At 35.7% G+C, this 21,901-nt stretch overlaps 1 protein-coding gene across 1 annotated transcript; it reads left to right on the top strand.

Annotated features, from left to right (window-relative positions):
* The first annotated feature begins 1,185 nt into the window (after positions 1–1,185).
* On the top strand, positions 1,186–7,442 carry LOC127852518 (mucin-2-like). Its single transcript, XM_052386475.1, has 2 exons — positions 1,186–1,273; positions 5,794–7,442. The coding sequence occupies exons 1-2, from the start codon at positions 1,186–1,188 to the stop codon at positions 7,440–7,442; spliced, it is 1,737 nt and encodes a 578-aa protein (XP_052242435.1).
* Positions 7,443–21,901: the final 14,459 nt, after the last annotated feature.

The following is a 21,901-nucleotide window of genomic DNA, read 5'->3' as shown; positions in this document are numbered from 1 at the left end:
TTTCTTTTGGGTTTAATGAAAAGAAATAAACTTGAAATCACTCAGCGTGGCATTAAGTCCTTTTAATTATAAAATAAATAAATAAAAACAGTTTTTGCATCAAAAATGGCAAGCAAATAATAGACCACCGATATGAAAGCTATCAGTTATTGGCTTCTTATCAAAATGTATTTATTGCATTCAATACGTAGAGCAATACGATTTTCGTGACGATACGGAGATAAACCGTAAATAATCTTTGAATTAACACATACACACCAAGAACATGACATAAAGCCGCATTCTCATATAAGCACAGATGGACTCTCGGCAGTCCCGGATCGTCCCAAAGCCCCCGGATCAAGATAAGAGAAAATCCTTGGACTTTTTGGAATTTTTTAGCGTTGACGGTCTTTTAAAGACGCCGGTGACAACACGCCTTCCACAAGGACCAACCCGTTCCAACACCGGCAGTCATGACATCAACACGCAATCAACAAGGCACCCATACGGACTGCATTGGACCAACACGGCAAAGATACGTATAGCTCCGGATAAACACGGACCAACACGTCACCTACACGGTCCTACTATCCCGGACCTACACGACAACGCCACGGATAAACAAAGCAACGATACGGAACAAACACGATTTGCTCCGGACCGACAATACATCATATAAAAAGCAGGTTGATTTCTGGTGATTCAATAAATAAGGCTGTTTGGGTGGTACATAAGTTTCTCACCTAGGTGACACGGTTTCAATACCCGTTTGCGGCAGCATGTGAGTTGTGGTCACCAAACCGGACAGATGGGGTTTCCTCGGGATATTCTGGCTCGCTCCCCCCACCCCACCCCCACCCCAAACAGCACAAGACCACACTAATCATATAATATTTTAGAACAAACAATAACTGGAAATAACGATATGATTTAAAATTCGTCCACAATTGTGTGAGTGAAGTAAATTAATCTCTCCACTATCCAGTTTCTCACATAATGCAGCCTCAAACACGGAAGGTCATCGACTCATCATAAACTTCGAAATGCCTCACACAGAGACTCCATCACACACGGGGATTCCATTATACTGCAATCCGATCCCGAACTTGTAACCGCGTATTTTGTGTACATATTAAAACGGAAAATTTCAGTCAAAATGAACCGTACTGTAAAAATGGCATTTCCAGGTCCCAAACAATCGTTATGAAAACCATCCGCTACCGATCCAGAACAGCAGAAACTAGAAGAAACAAGCCTGATGCCCAGATCAAGATCGTCATCAGCATCACAGGTAGATATACATAAATTAGCACAACCACGTTAACTGACGCTAAAAAGGAAGAGATGCTAAACAAGGAAGACGCCATTCGTCCTTTCAGATGAACAGAGTGTCGACATGGCCGATCGACGAAAGAAGCCCCGTAAGTTGCACACGATGAGCAAGAACAAATACAAAACACAGCAAATCATACAGACCTCTGGAATCCAAACGCAGTAACGCTTAATCTGGAGTCAGAGTCTATGTTGAAGAACTGGTACGAGATTGTCAGGAGGGTTAAACAATAAAGAAAAGCTCAGCCACAAAAGGCATGGCCGATTGGCTAAACTTCCTCATGCAGAGTTTCGTGTTCCTGGCGTCTGATATAGTAATAAATTTATATTACTCATTTTTGTCATGTGTTATTGCAGTTAGTTATTTTCATCCGTTCAATGTCCATATTTACTGTCAGATAAAGAGATGTGGAATAAACTAAGGGATATACGGTTAGCTGACACGTGACTTGTGCATAGTAAACTAACTAATGACGGTTGCTATTGAGTTTCATCGAGTTGTTATTTTTATCCATGACAATAAATATTTAAAGCAAAGAATAAATTCACAAAATGAAAACATTAGGATAAACAGAATAGATGGTTAGTGTCTTGAATGGGAAAAGTTTATCGGGTTCGGCTCACCGGATAAAATGCCTACGCCTTGACCGATACAGTTTATCCATTCAACACACTAAACACATATTAAATATACCATGAAAACCATATACTTACAACGTGAAATGTGTTCCCCGACTAGCAAGGACGCATACGGCTAACCAATGCATAAATAGGCTGTCCCCGTACCCTATACCGCTGCTACACGGACCATCAATGATCATCACGGATGCTGCCATCGTCACGGATCGTCGTGGATCAACACGGCAGTTTTGAACTTTTCATAACCCGACGTGTTGGCCTCCCGGAGCCGAAGGACATTAAAATACCATGTGCAGCTTCAATCTTATTTATGGTTTTCCATGCGTTACTTGCAAATATCTCGTACAGTGCATCTGTTAGATTAAACTGACCTGAATAATTGGATATCAGCAGTTGTGTTGCGCTCTCTATAAATGAATATCCGCTTATTTTGTTTTCATAGTATCCATGTTGAAATAACATAACATATTATGTATCGCTTTTTGTCGTGTGTCTAAATGTGTTTGGAAAAGGTTTTTACATTAATACAATAATAGAGAATAAGTAAAAGTAACGTCACAATTTACAGCTAATAAGTAGCCCAGTCAGATTGCTAGTATACAAAACAAATGTTTTCTTACAACATCAAACAAATCGACATCACTTTAATTTAGTTAATTTGCCATATTCTTACGAGGCAATTGTAAACGTACATATAAACACAGACAATTATCAACAATTGATTTTCATAAAATAATTATGGGCGTTACTTACACATTCAAAGCACTCGCTAAAAACAGCTGAGTCAATATATTAAACAAAAAAACGGGTTCGAAGCAAATGAACCCTGCGAGCGTAATACAAATTATGAAGTAAACTATTTTATTTTATTTACGAGTGTTAGGTGCGGAAATCTGATGAATATCTGATCAGCTTTATTGCCATAATATTATATCTTATTTAATCATCCCAGAGACGGAACATACCTAATGATATCGTTCAGCTAAAATAGTTGTTACATTTGATGTTTTCACAAGCATTTGTGGTTTAAGTTATTTTTTTTATTAGAATGTAATATTGTGAATACAATAATAATAATGTTTTGTTTATAAAATTTCATATGGTAATAATGTGTTGTTGTTTTTTGTTTTGTTTTGTTTTTCAAAAAATAGTTTACCCAAATAGTGTGCTACTAGACATTTCAAAGTTGCGATCCTTATTTGACTAAATTAAAAATATGATAACGATATGATACATTTTGAAAGCATTAGAAGTGCCCACATGTTGCGGTATTAATTACGCTCAACATACTGTTTTTGTTGTATTTTTTTGTTGTTGTTGTTTTTCTAAAATATTTATTTATTAGGGCCCTATGCTGATGTTGTTGGGTATGTACGTGTTACCGGATGAAACCCGCCAGTCCGTTATGGCGACCACCAACGATAAACACAATCAACATGAGAAGTTGGAATCGATCCCGGTTCGTATGGGTGAAAAGCACATAATTAGCTATTTAGCGATTGCTGAGGGAGCAGGGTTAAATTTGATCTAGTTTTGCTCAAAACTAGCATTACCTGGACAAATAGTGCAACGCGATTAGGCTCCGAGTGACCTAAATAAACTTCAAAACAATAATATACAAGCGTGGTACTAGTAACACCGACTGTAATAAGCCATGTTTCAAATTGTGGTATACGCCATTAATTATGCAATTCAGCTAACAAACATGTCATCACTTACTTATCACGAATGGAAGTGCCCTACATTGTACCAGTCAAACCTGGTGCAGCAACTCGCGGTACCCTATAATCTTATCATACAAAAATTTATTATATACCTGTTTAATGCTTTTAACAAAATACAGGTTGTATCAATCGTTGAAATAAAAAATCCCGTATAACGCTACTCGCTATTTCCAATTCCGTATTACCATACTAGCCGGACTACTTCGACCCATTTAATGACGTCACATTACGCGCACCGAATATAGAAATATTTATATTACGAAATATATTACGTAGTACATCGTGTGACGTCATTCCTGTGACGAAACACAATAGTTTTATCTAAACTCTATGGAATTTAAGGACCTGTCGGACGTGGTGTTTTTTAACAGTAAACTATTTGTTAAAAACACCGAACGAATTCAAAACGTATTTTTGAGTGTGTGTTTATCATGCATAAATGTATATTTCGATATGAATACAATAAAATAGTGTGGTTTAAACTAAGTTTCGATAAAGACATGGAAGATAGAAGTGGGAGTGTATATTGTTTCAACGCTTTTGTTATAAAACGCGACGATATACGCGTCTTAAATAAAAAAAATGCGTACCGTTTTAGTCATTGTTTTGTCAGTTCTGTTAAAGTAAACAATACAATTGTCACTTGTTTTGTTAGTTGTTGTATATAATAAAAGGAATATTACGCTAGTCAAATGTTCCAAGAGTTTGTATCACTCGAGTGGCTTGTGCTATTTCGCATCACACTCGAGGCTCCGCCTCTCGTGTGATACGTCATCGCACAAGCCACTCGAGTGATACAAACTCTTGGAACAATTGACTAGCGTAATATTCCGTATATATCACACGCGTCAGAAAAATTAATTATCTTGATAGTTGCTCGAAAAATTATTATCATGGGTAAACACATATTACTTCTGACATACATTCACATGCAACATATGAACCCCTATAATAGTATTCGGGACAAAATGTAAAGGTACTGATAAGCTCTCCAATATATCACGTTAAGAGTATTATTATCACGGAAAAATGTTTCATAAAATTTTTATCGCAGAAAACGTTCAGAAGCGTACAGTTTATGTCACTTTTATTTATTTGCAGACAACGCTCATTATAACTATTATAGATGTTTATTATTCATTATTAAAACTAAGAATCAGCAAACAATTGTGTAATCGTGGGACCAGTATTCGTCTTCATAGAATACGCGCATGGAATTAATCATAGTTTACATATGCAATTATTTAAGCACTCACCAAAAAGAATTTTACCATCGAACGGACATAAGCTAGCCACCATACAGCCGGAATGTGGTGAAAACAATTACACGTCACTTCATGTATATAAATTACTCATGAACACGCCTAAAATTCAAAATATCACAAACTAGTATTTTGTTCAATAAATATTGCTGCTGTTGTTAACAACAACCCCAAAACATATGTAAACAACAAGTAAACATAATATTTTTATGACGAATGTTCATAACTACTGGACGGTTTCACGTCAGCATTACGTTACGTCTATATACGTCGCGGTCATTAACGTGCGTAACGCCTCGCTAAACGCTTATTATGACCAGTGACTATTGGACGTGACCAACGCGTTACTAAGTGGACGTTGATTTTTTGTCACGTGATATGTGATGTCGCATGCGTTTCAAATGGATAAATAAGCGGTCAGTAAATTGCATTATCTATACATTCAGATTCATCGCATTTCTTGTATTTAAAGCCACGCAAGTGTTATTATGTTACGGACGTTATTATCATGTAAGTTGTGTTTTTATTGTTTCTTTTTGCTACATTCAAATCAGTAGTGTAGTGTTGCGAATGTTAATCATGCAATTAGTGTTTCGTTGCTGTCTCAGTGTTCCACATGTAATATAATTTAATAATATAGTGTACAAAAAATTTCTTACACAAATATTGATACTGTTTACTTAAATCATTGTATGTTTTGAACATATTATCATATAATTATCTGCATCAATATTATATTCATTTGCATGACGATTTTTATTTTGATATGATTGATTTGTGTTAATGATTCATTCATTCGCATGTTCGTTTGTTTGTTCGCGTTTATGTATTTCTATATTTTCATTTTCTTACAGGCTCATTATGCATCGCTCTGGCAACGGGTGCCACCATACGGCCCCCATCGTGGTCAATAGGAATCCCCGTTCCTATGCCTGACGAGGTGGAAACTTGGAAACCGGAAATTGCGTTCGGCGACATCGCATCCCCTCTTCCAACTGTCCCCGCTGATCCCGAAACCACTACCACTACCACTGATGTAGCATCAACAACTACAATTGAGACCCCGACGACCACAGTCACGACCACAACGGAAGCAAACACTGCCGCTCCGGAAACACCTACTTCGACGACTGAAGATCCATCCATAACCGTCCCCACAACCACAGAGCTTACAATAACTACCGAACAGAAAAATATTAAACAGCCAACTACCGAACAGCCCTCAACAGAAAAGCCAAATACCGAACAGCCCACAACTGAAGCTCCTACATTACCAACTACTACCGAACATACAACAACAGAAGTGGTGACATCACCAACTACTACCGAACAGCCAACAACAGAAGCTGTGACATTACCAACTCCTACCGAACAGCCAACAACAGAAGATGCGACATTACCAACTACTACCGAACAGCCAACAACTGAAGCAACGACATTACCAACTACTAACGAACATACAACAACAGAAGTGGTGACATTACCAGCTACTACCGAACAGCCAACAACTGTAGCTCCGACAGTAACAACTCTTACCGAACAGTCAACAACAGAAGCCGAAACATTAACAACAACTACCGAACAGCCAACAACAGAAGCCGAAACATTAACAACTACTACCGAACAATCAACAACAGAAGCTGCGACATTACCAACTACTACCGAACAGCCAGTAACTGCAGCTCCGACACTAAAAACTACCACCGAACAGCCAACAACTGAAGCTTCAACAACTACTTACGAACAGTCAACAACAGAAGCTGCGACATTAACAACTTCTAACGAACAACATAAAACTGAAGCTCCGACATTAACAACTACATTTACCGAACTGCAAACTCCAGAAATTCCAACAACAACAGAAGCCTCGACAACAGCAACCACTACCGAAAAGCCAAAAACTGAGGCTACGACAGTATTTACTACTGCCGAACCAATAACAGAATCTCCAACAACAACTACTTATACCGGAGAGCGAACAACAGAAGTTCCATTAACAACTGCATCTACCGAAAATCCAACAACAACTAGTTCAACCGGAAACCCAACAACAGAAATTTCTTCTTTTACTGAACAGCAAACAACAGAGACGGTCCCAGAAATTACAACGACTGATGCGACAACAAAGATTGTTCCCACAACCAACATAACCGACACGACAACCGCCTTTATTCCGCCGATGACGACAGCGACTACCCCTGCGTCAACTTCAGCAACACCGAGAGTAAATCCCCCAGTTACCAGAAATCCCGACGTTTTACCGTCAATCTCCAAAAAAGACGACGATTTCGATGAAGAGAATTATCATCATGAAGAGGATTACGACGACCTTTATGATGACTTAATGAATGACAACGATTTATGGAAGGATCGGTTAGACCAAAAGGACGATCATGTCGCTAATAATCACTGGAACTTTTGGTTAAAAGCGCTGAGACTGGCAATTGACCAAGCGACTAAGCGTCCAGGAACATTCCGCAGCTTCCGTTCGAGCCCAATGTGATTGATATGAATCAATTACATTACCGTACACCAAGGCAGTCAGAAACAAAAAAACTAGACACGATGTTATTCACAATTAAAAGATGAAAACCAGCGCTGGTAAGAAGTGACCATGGAACTATGAGGCCATAACTAAACTCCAAAAGTTCGACAAAATCATGGACAATTGAGCGTCTGAATATCCGAGCAGTGTTTTGCATTATAACCAAACATGGCACCAGAACCCCGTTCGATAAAAAGGCATTCTTTCGACCAAAGAGCGTATAGAAAGTAAACACCGCCTCATTTAATATGTATTACACGTTTCTTTAATCTATTTATATTTATTGGTTTCAGGATCTCAGCATATGCTCATATACTCGTATTGTTTGGAGCTTTAATGATATATTTGATCAGAATTGTAAGTTGTATTTATTAATGCTGATATTTTCATTTCATCATATGTTTATTTCATTGGTGTGTATGAATTGACAATGGAGTGACACAAATGTATACTGCAAAGACTGTCCTGTTTTATAAATTGTGTACTAAGTCAAATTTAAAGCAGACAGACAGACAGACAGAATGTTTTATTGACGTAAACTTTACAGTTTTTTGTCATTTACAAAATAGTTACATGTATACAAAGCATTATGTCAACGTGATAACAAATAAGAATATTTAAATATCATATTTAAATATCATATTGATCGCGTAAAGATCATATTCATACATACATGATTTTAATTAATAAGTTGTACATAATAAAGATTTGTTTTACAAATACTAATAAGAAACAAAAAAACAATAAAATAGTATTCGTGTTTCGCTAGATTAACATATACAGAGGATGAAAACAATTATTTGTTATTAACTTTCATAGAAATTTTGGAGGATGAAAACCATAAATATAGTTCAATTATTTAAACGTTGTACAAGACAACTTGATACAAAAAAATGAAGAGAAATTAGTAAGTTAATATTTTAACAAATTTGTTCAAGATAAGTAAAATTCGACCATGCGTTAAGACTATACGTGAAGTATTTGAAATATACTAAACTGTACAACATATATAATTTAAAAACAAAAGGTAATTGTACAAAATTTGATTATTTTTTGTACATTTTACAAAATATGCAACAATAATATTTAAGTTGTGCTAGGCTAACATGTTCAGATGATGAATAAGGTGAATGTAATAAGAACTTGTACAGACGAATGTTGAGGATGAACATAGTACGATCATCAAACATTAAAAGGACGAGTTTATTTACCCAACTACTAGATGAAGGGAAATTTATTAGTTAATATTTGAATATCCAGGGTTAGTTAGCTGGGTGGGGCTGCATTATGGCTCTACATATGAACTTGCTCAGGTTCCTTACTTGTGTTTTGTTTGAAGTACCCATTAATTCAACAAATTTAAACATACTTGGTCTTTTATAATAGTAGGCTTTGATTAGTTCTTTTCTCAGTGAATTGAAGGCTGGGCATATCATGATAAAATGGTACTCGTCTTCAATATCTCTTAAATACAATATGGAAGGTATCGAGATTGACCAAAGAGGGATTGTCCCATACGTATGAAAATCCGTAGGTATCCAATAACTTCTTCACATTTAAAGCCCAATTACCTTTTCATAATTTCATACTTTTGAAACGTTCATACAATTTTGATATGATTATGTTATTTGAATTGATAAGTTGACACCAGTATTTTATTATACGAACATTTCTGTTAATGCAAAGTGGATACCTTCCTAGTTCCCCATATACTCCCATGCTGCTGCTAGATGCTTTGATACCTAGGAGCCTTTTACAAAACTTAAGATGTATACGCTCTATTTCGATAAACTTATCAAATCCCCATATCTCGCAACCATAATTTAAAGTCGCACCCACGAATGCGTCAAAAAGTTGAAAAGCAATACTAGGTTTAATATAAAGGTTTTTTAAATTAATCATTAAAACATTTAGGGCTTTAAGTCCTTTCCCAGAAAGAGATTCAGCGTTTAGTAAAAACGAACCCGTGTAATTAAAAACTGTTCCTAAGTAATTGAAGTCATCAACTATATCTAACTTTTCACATTTAAATGACCATTTTTCATTGTTAAAAGTCGGTCCTCTTTTTCTTAATACCATTACCTTAGTTTTGCTAATATTAACTTCTAGACCCCAAAGATCGCAATATTCACTAAGGTTGTTAATACTTTGTTGGAGGTCAGTTACAGACTTGCCGAATATTACCATATCATCAGCAAAAAGCATAAGTATAAATATCAAGTCATCATATGAAAGTCCAGAATTGACGTCTTTCTCTAAAAATAGTTCAAGGTCATCTAAGAATAGACAAAACAGCACCGGCGAGAGTACCTCTCCCTGTTTGAGTCCAATCGCACAATTAAAGAAATCCGAGTATGAATTACACTTTTTTACACAGCATTTAACTTGATGATACATGTCTTTGATGAGCGTTAGAATTTACCGTTAATACCTGCGTTGTAAAGCTTATACCATAGTCCATTTAAATAGACCGAATCAAATGCACGTTTCATATCGATAAAACAACAGCATGCGTTCATTTTAATTCATTTTCATTCATTCATATATATATTTATACATTGAGGTGGCACTGTGCGATATACACTTGTTAATTATGGTTTGTACATGTGTTATTAATAATGATAACATTTTGGCGAAAAACAAATCAAATCAAATTAAAAAAAATTGTTCCGGCATTATATTTATTTTTTGTAAAATGCGTATATGTTAAACACTGAAAACTTATAATAAAATTACTTATGGAGTCTTCGAACCAAAATAGCATGCATGAAATTATGAGAACTCTTGATACATCCTTCTAAAGTATCCGGACCAAACATGAAACTGTGCTCTCAGCTGTGTTTTTTGTATAAATATCAAATATATATCTAAAAAAACACCGACAGAGGTTATATACGTAAAGAGCAATAAACAAGAGAATTTTACGATCATTTCCAACATATGTTAAGGATTACGTATAAAATTCCGTGTATTAGAAAATAAGCAAGACTCTATCGTAACAGTCTTGAATATTTTATTTGCTCAAATGAACATGCACTTACACCTAAGGGATGCAACTGCTTGTCATGTAAACGTGAAACGAGAGTGTAGAAACGTATGTGGGCAAATGACTTGACAGCCGAATGGACTGATTTATGCACGAGTTAATCTCCGCGTTGAATACTGAAAGTATGTAGCTTATCTCGTGGTGCACATTTTCATGAAAACTTCTCCCTTGCTGCATGCTATTGTAGACATTTAATACGGGGAACAATCTCCACGCAGAGTTGTCCTTCCTCTCTGCCATCACAAGAAAATTCTACCAGATTTGGTAGGATTATATAAAAAGTAGTATCAGTTTCTTTAATGTTTTAAAGTAGTGTATGAGTTAGGGTTCTCGTGGTACACATTTTCAGAAAACATCTCCCTTGTTTCATAATATTGAAGATAGTGAATTAGGGGATGTCATGTGCAAAATGCTTTTTCAAAGCGTTACCCGTTTTCGCTGGCGTACTAATGACTCCGGCGATCACCGCAGAGTAAACTTCTTGCTAAGCTGTATATATTAATTCATATATTAATTCAGCCAGATTTCAGCAAATTATAGCATTCAAAACTAGGGCGTACTTTCCATTAGAGAGTAAAACGCATATTGAGAGAAATCGTAAAGATTGCATTTAAATGATATAGCTCTGGTCTTTTATATAATGATGACGGCAGTGCGACAATACGATGACGACAATGTGATAGTACGATGACGACAGTGCGACAATACGATGGCGACAATGCGACAACGCGATAGTACGATGGCAATAATGCGATGGTACGATGTTATAATTTGCTGAAATATGGCTGAATATATTCCTTCAAAGCTTGGGGCTTCATCAGATGAAAAATGCGTGTTATCTATGCAAATACACATAAGAAGGAGGCGCTGATTGGGTTTGGAAATTTTTTTTTTTACATTTTGCATAAATCATTACCAAAAAGAACGAAAAGAAACAAACATTTACACGCGTGCATTGTCGGAGATGTTTGCAAAGCTTTCAACTTGAAGTCATGTATAATAGATCCAAATTTAGTTCACATTTATGAAAGTCTACACATAATTGGAACTATAGGCAGAAAATATTTATTATTATAAATGTTTAGATTGCCTACCGGACGTATATTTTTACCTGTATGAATCAATTGCTTTACATTTACAATGATTTTCAAACAATAAAAAAAGATACAAATAAGCTGAAATTAACTTAGCTTCAGAACGGATATAATTATTAAAACATCAAAGTTCAATGAAAATGATCTACAATTCATCAGAGTGGGCATAAATCAGCTGTAATAGTGAGCTTTTAAGGTTATACATGAACTGCACTCATGTCATATCTCGACATCTTTGTACATTACCATGTCATATCATTTTTTCATCAACATGTTGAATGTAAAGTCGATTTTTTTTTCACCAATACGAATTTTTTTAAGAAACCCTGGCGGATATGTTACTCGGGGACATTGATAAATATAATTGTCGGTGCATAAACTTTTTCACTGGAATACCTTTAAAAAAAATGTAAATAAAGTGCTAAATATGGGACAAATCCCTGCATCGTCGACTTTAAATAGCCATATTTCAATAAATCCTGAATATTAGTAACCAGAATTTTTCTAACATACATGGTAATACCTCCTTTGCATACACCAAAATATATTTTAATTCAAAAATGCCTTTAAACAATAATAGTTCTGGATTTACTTACCCTACCGAAATTCATCGAAATCTATCGGCAACTTCTCCTAGCAAATCCAACTTCTCACAGCATATCGGGTTTCCGAGGGTGAAAACGCAAACAGCGGTGAAGTTTGGACATAAATGCGCAATTCTGTGATATTAATTGAAGAATGTACATGTTCGTTACTTTTTATGACGGTTCGATCTCGACGTAACAACAGGACGTCATTAATACATGGAAAACCACGTTTAAAACACTATGTAGTATGCTGACGACAGATATATTCGGGATCCAGTTCTTCATAGTCGAGTCAACCGCATGATTTTAATTCTGGTATATATGTACTAGGGGTAGAGGTTGAACAAATACGCTATAGGACTATATGCAGAGTTATTAAACAGCAAGTTGGGCATTTATTAAAAGCATGGTAGACTTAAAATTTTGCTTAAAATCAACTTTCTGTCATAGAAAATGTTGGCGACGTTTTGTTATTGACAAAATTAAGTTATTCACTAACCATGATTAAAAAATGTTAATTGAATTCTGTATTTAAATGTATTGTAGACACGTTTCGAATCTCGTATGCCAAAGACATTCAAGTAAAAAAAACTAAATGTTATATTGCATTAATATTTTAATGTCGTATAGGCTATTTTGTAGCTACAGTCCCGTCTGCGCAACTGATCGTGAGCATACCAGTCCGCGAATAAGGCCATGAAGTATTGCCTGATTTCATAGCAAACATGGTGGCTCCCGACCAAATTGCGCTAACCCAAATGCCCATTCTGTCGACATGAGTGATTGCAGTCGAACGGCACGATAATTTGCATTTTAGTTACATACGATGAACATGATGATTTTTGCGAAGTATTCTGGCTTAAAGTTACTATTCGGTTCTAAATACATACATACGTTAAAAGAGAAATGCCTTTTTCATAAAGAAAAATGTTATTTTATAGATACATATATTGGAATCATCGAGAAAAAAGGCAAAACACATTTCGATACTCAAAACGATGATAAATACAAAGTGGGTAAGTTTACTTAAGTGTACCTGGGGTTCATTAAAGTAGTGCCCGAGCCGACAATGCCGAATCGAGCCATTCGAGGCCTTATTATGCAAGTTCGTTATTGAGATCATTAACAGGTGTTCAATTTACGTTACATCCGGTGTAAATGAAAGCGGCGAATAAATCGGAATGTGTAATAATTCCCGACTTTGTTGACATCGTACTCGAACACCGATATTGAATCGCAGTGATTCGCGGAAACACTTTTTATGCAATAAATTCTATAAATAAAGTGATTTTACGGGTTTGAAATAGAACGGTATTTCTACTTATAAATAGTTGACTGCAATATTATATTATTAAAAAAGGCTATATTATTATTATTATTATTATTATTATTATTATTATTATTATTATTATTATTATTATTATTATTATTATTATTATCTTCATCAGTATTGTACGGTGTCTAAGATTTTTTTGTTATTTTGCTCAGTTATTGGAGTTATTTTGTGTGTGTGTAGAATTATTTCATTTAAACTCCAATAAGCTGGACCTGATAATCCAAAGACCTATAGATGTTATCTCAAGGTCTTTGGATAAACTAAGAAAAATAAACACGGAAATAATAAATATAAAATTGATGCCCCAAACATGTATCGGAAAGTTAACCAAACAAAATATTTTAGCGTCAAAATTATAACATCTGGTATGGCCTGGGGCCCGCGAATACAAATATGTAAAATCTCAAACAAATTATAACGCTTGTTTTAATTTGGATTTAATTATCATTGGCTATAATTTGAAATTTTCGATTGGACGTTGATTTTTTTAACGTTATAAGTAGCGTCGCATAGGATTGCCGCACGGCTTAAACAAATATATAAGCAGTCGGTCAATCGAAATTAATTTACATTGAGAATCATTCATTATATAGACAAACAAGTAAAATGATGCTTCGGACGTTATTATTTGGTAAGTTGCGACTTTGTTGTTGTTTATTTTGCATTTTTGGCCGAAATGCAGATCAAACAATATCTTACAAACTAATAAATTAATTTATTTCCTATCACTATACAATTTATACAATTAATATACTTGCTTTTTCTTCTTTGTGGATTTTAAACGTCTTGTAAAAAAGTACATGCTTTTTTGTGTAAAACAGCTATTAAATGTGTGTTAATTCCGTTTAAATGTGTATATTTATAAATATCCATGCTTAGTTTTACGTATTTATTTATTTATGTAATCATTCACTAATTCGTTCGTTCATTCAATTTATAATTATTTAATTAATTTATTCATTCATTCATTCATTATATTACAGGTGCATTATGCATCGCTCTCACGGCGTCTGCCTCTATTCCGTCCCCATCGCTGCTTGAAGGAATCCCCTTTTCAATGAAAACCGAGACATCCTTTAGAAAACCGAGAATGACGTAAGGGGACATACAATTCCCTATTCAAATTGTACCTTCAGACCCCGAAACACAAAAGACCACAGTCACGCCCACGACCACAGCAGTAAGTACTTCTAACGAACAGCCCACTATAGGAGGTAAAACAACAACCACAGCGGAAGCTGCAGCGACAACAACTAAGCAACCGATTACAGCAACCGAATCCTCCACAACACCAACGACTCGAACAATTGCAGTCAGAGAAACTACAACGACTGACGCGACAGAGACTGTTTCAACAACCACGGTTGGGGACACAACAACCGTTCTCACTCCGCCAATGACTACACCATCTACCCCAGCGTCAACTTCCACAACACCGAATGTGATAACTTCAGTTACCCAAATCACCGAAGTTTTACCGCCAATCTTCAAAAACGATGACAATAGTGAGTCTGACAGCCATTATAATGACGACGACCATTCCTATCACGGAGAGGGTTACGACGACCACCCCAATCACGGAGAGGTTTACGACGACCTACATGAACACTCAATGAGCGACGAAGATTTCTGGAAGCAATTTGACAAAGAAAACGACCAAGTCGGAGATGATGACTGGAAATTCGGGGGCAACGAAGATAGCGCCGACGCCGATCACTGGTGGAAGGACATTATTGGGCATGACGGTTTTCAAGGTGAGATGCTCATGGACAAACCCGCCGCCGCCGGCTCCTTTCTGGCTCCGATGATGGCAGACGACCAACCGAAAAAGCTCAAGGAAATTCCACAGCTTCCGCTCAAGCCCAATGTAGAAGATATGAAGCCAATACCTCACAAAGACACCAAGGCGATCATTGAACACATTGACAGGGATCTAGACACGATGTACTTTAATACGAAAAGCTGGTTAAGCGCGCTCGGCAATGGTGAAGAGATGAATGCGAGAGCTATAAATAAGCTCCAGAAGTTAGACAAGTTCATGGACAATGTGAGCTCAAGAATATCAAAGTTCTTGACACTTTCACTAAACATGCCAACGGATGCACGGGCGGTAGACGGATCTTCTTACGACCGTGGAGTATACAAAAAGTAAACATCATACAAAAGCAAATCTATATTAACATATAATGGTTTCTGGATGTCTGAAAATGCCCGTATCTTCTGGGTTTGAATAGAAACTGAGAGTTGCGTGAAAGTAACAATTGTCTTTGGTTTGCGATTTGTTCGATTTGTTTGGAAGTGTTATGCAATATATGAGCTTGATGTGATTTGAAATGTTTTTCAGTTTTACTTTGCACCGGACAAAAAAGTGTATACATTATCACAGTTGATTTTGCTTTTGACGTTTATCATATTTAAATAAACTGTTTTCAGAAAATTGACAGCTTAAATTGACGTTTCGGCGAAATTAATTATAATGAAAAGATAAATAAGATTTAAACATTATATATGACACACGTATTCTCACATTTTGACAATTTTTAAGTATGCGTACACAACAAGTGTGCGAGTAGAACAGGTAAAATGAACATGATGTCTAAATTAGATTTATCTTTGATAATACTAGAAAATGGCAAAGCCAGTGGCTTGGTCCGTTATGTGCCCCAATGATGAACTCGGAAACGTGGCTTAAACTCATTTCTCGAACATTTCTACTATCATTTACAGATGATCATAAACAAGTGATTCATTAAATGTTATGAGTCACACGTGATGATCACAATTTTATAGTACTCTACATTTATTTAAAGGTCAACCAAATATTCATCAAGATGATTAGAAAATAAACGTTAACATATGTAGTGATCGATTTATGAAAAAGACATTTGTCTGTACAATACAATTAAATACCTCTTTGTTAGCTATTAAAGCTGTATTTAAGTTTATTGTGAGAAAGCTTTGAGCAGGAATGACTAAAACTGAAATTCTATGAACTGTATCCTGTTTGATCAGTTTGTGAAATGTTAATTAATGTTTTTATACTACAAATAGAGATGGCACTGTGTGGTCAATAATGTTTTGTATTTTTGTTTTAAGATTAAAACAATTGTGGCAAAAACAACAATAAAATAAACGAAAAATAAAAGTGAATTATTGTTATTATTTATAATTAAACGGTGTACATGTTACAACATTCAAAACTGAGAATCCGTCACATGTACAACGGTAGCATCCATCCAATAATATGATACCTTACTGTCTGAATGAACAGTTCCACCGATATACAGCAAGACTTGAGAACCTTAATTAAGTTTTCAACTGTTGTGTTGATGCTCTGTCCACCCTTTCAGGAAATTTTTAATTCCACAGATATAAAGCTAAATAATGTTAATTAAAAAAGAAACATGTACTTAAACAAATGATATGAGTTTTTAACCAATCAGCTTAAAATGCAAAACGACTCAATATGGATTTGTGCTTAAACAAGAGATCCCTTAGATAACATATTTCACTGTCGGTTCAACAGACGTGCAAGATTCCAATAAATATAACAAACCCTTTTTGAAAGGATGTGCTTTAACATTAATTTACAGATTTCGTTAAACTCATCTCAACAAAATACTCCAAGGTTTACGTATGTTATAGGACGCGGTTGTCAATGAAGGTCTTTTTGTTTTAATACCCAGTGATGCACTTTCAGTTTCAGTAAACGTCTTGTGATATAAGGTGCTTGTTCATCGTCTGAACTCACGGTAAATATTCCGTAAAGGAGCCCATACACCAAGCACGTTCTTAGAAAGTTCGACCACGTTCTGAAGAAAATGCAGAACGGGATGTGAAGAAGCTTGAACGTGTAGTTTTGGTAAAAAAAATCTACAATATGTTTGAATGACGTTCATACACAGTTCGCGCTATGTGCAGCTCGTCCCTATCCCGTCCTATCCCGTTGCCAGTCCGTCTTTATCGAGTTCGAATTGGGTCAATTTTCCCATAGTCCCCGTTAGTATACCGTTTCCAGTCAGACCGAGCCCATCCTCGGCCAGTTCGATCACGTTCGTACGCAGTTCTTCTTTATTCGTTGTGCAGTGGTAAGTCGTTCAAAGGCAGTTCTCACTCCGTACCACTTTGTTCTAAGTACGTTTAGGACGTAGTTGTAGCTACGTTCTGCACGGCGACAATAAAACCGACTACGTTCCATCCAGTTTCATTTATGTTTCACGCTTTGAGCCGACCGGACGTACATTTGTCCATTCTCGGCTGCTCTGCTTCTAACATAAATTGCACGAAGCAAACATTTAAAAAATCACTCCGTTCTCAAACAGTTCGAGCTCGTTTAGTCACATTTTTCAGAACGTACTTCGAACGGAGTCGGTGTATAGGGGGTATTATCACCAAATTAATTTCGAAGCGTATTTGAATGATTAAATTTAACCTATGGTTTAAGCTCGGTTTCATCAAAAGCCTAAGGATTATTCAAAAGCGCTCGAGTCCGTTGCTTGTCTAGGACAAGTACTTGGCGTCTTGTTAGGAGATTTAAAGTACGCCCCTTCATTGGGGACAACATATCAAGTCAAGTCAAGTCAATTGTATTGGCAAATACATTAGTACATAGCCAAACGACATACATAATACGTGTAATGGCGGTGTAAATACAATCATATTCACCATGGTGATGAAAAGTGTCGCATATATAAAAGGGCATTATATAATAATTAATTAATGATATAAATTTCCAATTCGCCACGGCGAACGTATTTGAGTGAGAGTGGTTTCCGACAATAGTGCATGATCCTAAGCTCTTACTTAGCCAAGTGATTACAAGATGTCCTCATTGGCCATCGTATACTGCGTTTCAAGGGGAAAATGGCACGTGTAGTTGATATTTTTGTATGTATGCTTTTCAAGTTGCTCAATAATTTTATGAGAATCAAATTTAACGTATTAGTGTCAAACTTGTTCTGTACCATTACATTATGTTGGATATACTGTACTCGTATATCGTTAAACGTTTACTCACTTTACGTCAAAATAATACCATCGTCGGACCCAAATCTTATGTTCCTTTGTCACGTCATAATATACTGTGTGTGAAATGGATGGTTAATTTTCGTGTTTAAAAATGTTAAATTACACGTTTGAATACTGTTCTTATAACGTCTGAGCAGCTACGATCATTTGAACGGGAAACTTTGAATATGGCAAGAGCGAAACGATTACGATCAAAAACAAAAAAGTCAACATGGTCTGCATTGAAACTGTTTTAAAAGCAAGTCGTTTGATTGGTTGAATCACCTGGCATAAGCGGACATAGGAGCCAATCAGATGCCTCCTAAATTAGTCATGACTACAAAAGTTCGCTAACCTTATTTCCCAAGGTCATTTAAGAATAATAGCGTATTTGAGTGAATGTGTGTTCCAACGACTATATATACAGTTAACATGTAAAAAATACTTGTTTAACATAAGAATCGTTGAACAATGAACACAAAATCCCACGCAGCAACACATTTGAATAACAAAAGCTATTGTGACAGAACAACATTGATTTTATTAATGTTTTCAACCTTGACAAATTTAAATTAAAAAAAAAGCCAAAATGATGCACCGTATGCATCGATACCGCCGCTTTTTATTGACAAATTTTGTATGTTCTTAGTTACTATACTTTCCTTAGGACTCCGGGATGCCAACATGGAAGGTTTTTTTTAGTTCAAAACTGCCGCGTTTAAAAAAGCATCCTAATTGCCAAAAGCGACACAGAAATAGAAAAGTCACGGAAAAGATTTTATCGAAACCTGTGAATATAATGAAAAGGGGACCCATCTGCGTGTAAAAATGGCTCGCCAGAAGATCAATCCTGCACGGCTGATAAATGCTCTGAAGAACGATGACCCCAATGGCTTCTTTAATTTTCTGCGCATGGGTTATCAGATTTACCAATAGATCCTAACGCACATTGAGCAAAGTACAATCCGAAGAAGTCAAACTATAGGAGGCCTTTAACATCTTGCATTAAATTGTCATAAGCGTTTTTTGTACCTTACATTAGGGCACAGTTACCACTCTCTGATGTATGGCTACGGGTCGCCACGACATCATCTTCGAGATTATATGAGGAAGTAATTGCACGTCCTGAAACGCCTGATTAGTGGAAGAACATCGCCAATCAGTTTGACTTATAGCAGCTGAAAAACTGTGTGATTGTCCTGGTATAGGCGTGTCTCTGTCGCATTTTTCCGTCATTCAACGTAGCTGTGCCGGAACAGTCCGTGCGGGCGCAGTGTTGATAGCGTGATGCTGCCGGGTTTGTCCGTGGTGGTACTGGTTGGGTCGTGTGGATGCCGTGTTGTCACAGTTGTGATTGTCTTTGAAAGAGTGTCGACGCTCAATTATATCAAAGGTCCACGGATCATCACGATCTGGGATGATTCGGAACGGTCCGGGACTGCGGTATTCATCCATGCCTATATAGGACTTGGGCTTAATAATAAAATGATTATGAAACATTAGTAGCATTTATACTGTATAAAATGTAATGGCGAACTATTTTATTTTAAGGCGAACGAGCACACATTGTGATCATAAATGGAAACAAATCGACCTGATATTAAAATTGCAATGTTTAAGAAGGAACATTTTAATCTATTTATATTGTGACACGGCAAAGACTGCACTGTTCCATTTCGTTGTATTAAAAAAGCGAGATAAAATAAAAATACTTTCTGATTATTATGTTTCGAGCATATTTGTATGTTATTGCATTTGTTCTGCGGTGAAAATAACCAACCAATAACCAACCTGTAGATATCTTACCGAAATCATTGAATAAAATAACTTATTTACATAATGCTATTATTATAAAACTTAAACTAAATAATTAAAATTTATTATAAATATACCATTTTCACCGTTCTGTTCTATAAATCCACTTCTTTACACACATAAAAATCGACTTAGATAAAAAATATCCATGTCTCAATTTATTTAAAATATATTGCATTTATACTGTTTATGGAGATACCAAATAACATGGATAGCAACGTTTGATGGATTTCATAAACCCTGTACAGACCACCTATGAAATAGATTAATCAGCATCGTATACAGAGCTCCAGATAAGGGTCGTATTTTCGTAATTACGAATTATTTTCAAGTCCGTTACGTATTTATTTTAAAATCTTGTCGTACCATTAAGCATTACAAAATCAAGTTACGAATATTATTTTTACCTAGGTTCGTATCTATTTTTATTGAGTTCTTTTCTCGTATTAAAGATCTTTTTGGTGCTTATATAGAATGGTTATCGGGCTTGTTTAACAAAGCGCATTTTTTTCCAATAAAAGCTGCGTGTACAGTCTATCTGTCAAAATCAATGGCGGCGCCCAAAGAGCGTCCTAAAAAAACTGCAAAGCATGCAAAAACACGCTTTTAACATATTGTACGCAAAGTGAGCCGAAGTTTAATGTTAAGAAAGACATTATAGAAAAGATCTTATACGATGTTGTATGTTCAGTTGCCGACACAGTCGGAAAAGCTAAAACAAAAGCGACACAACGGGTCCAAACTTTAAAAAAAAACATTGAACGAGTGTAATGGACAATTCCCGTGGCTAATCGTTGAACAGATTGAAAGGGAGACCCGTTTCAATTGTGAAATATGTAAAAATGCATCAAAGGCATGCAATCTAAGCACAGTTTGGGCATATGAAGGTATTTGAAAAATAAAATTGTATAATACTAAAAAGACACTGTTGAACTCGTATAAATAAAGTTGCTAGTATGTTTATTTTGATATTTTGCATGAAAATAACCATTATTATTTATTTTTATGTCATTTAGAAAAGTTAAGAATTATTTTCCAAAACTCAGTAGTTACGTAAGGAATAAAATTTCAGAGTTTAAGAATTCTTTTTGAAAATCTGGTAGTAACGTTTAGAATTTCACAAAACCTTCTGGAGCTCTGGTATATATGTATTACTTACCTTTACTAAAATTGATTTTAATATCTAACGCAATTGTTTAAAGTCACAGTTCGGCTTAAATATCAGGTTACCTTAGATTGTTATATACTAATCATTTTTATTGTGGTGTGATCACGTAATATGAAATCGATGTTAAGTGAGACATTGAGTTTTTTATGAGACCTAACCAATGTGTTTCAACATTTATAGTTAAACCTATAATGTTAGTTAAGTATTGATTTATACAGACAGACAGGCAGACAGTACAAAACCACTCTAAAAGAGTTACGAGAGACGATGGTTCTAAACTTTATAAAAGTGTTCAACGATTATGTGCATTATGAAAACTTTCAAATCTGTTAGAAATATATAAATGATCCTTCAAGTAATTTGA

The sequence above is a fragment of the Dreissena polymorpha genome, chromosome 12 (genome assembly GCF_020536995.1).
Source record: "Dreissena polymorpha isolate Duluth1 chromosome 12, UMN_Dpol_1.0, whole genome shotgun sequence".
Taxonomy (NCBI): domain Eukaryota; kingdom Metazoa; phylum Mollusca; class Bivalvia; order Myida; family Dreissenidae; genus Dreissena; species Dreissena polymorpha.
This window is presented reverse-complemented; position numbering and strand designations above follow the sequence as displayed.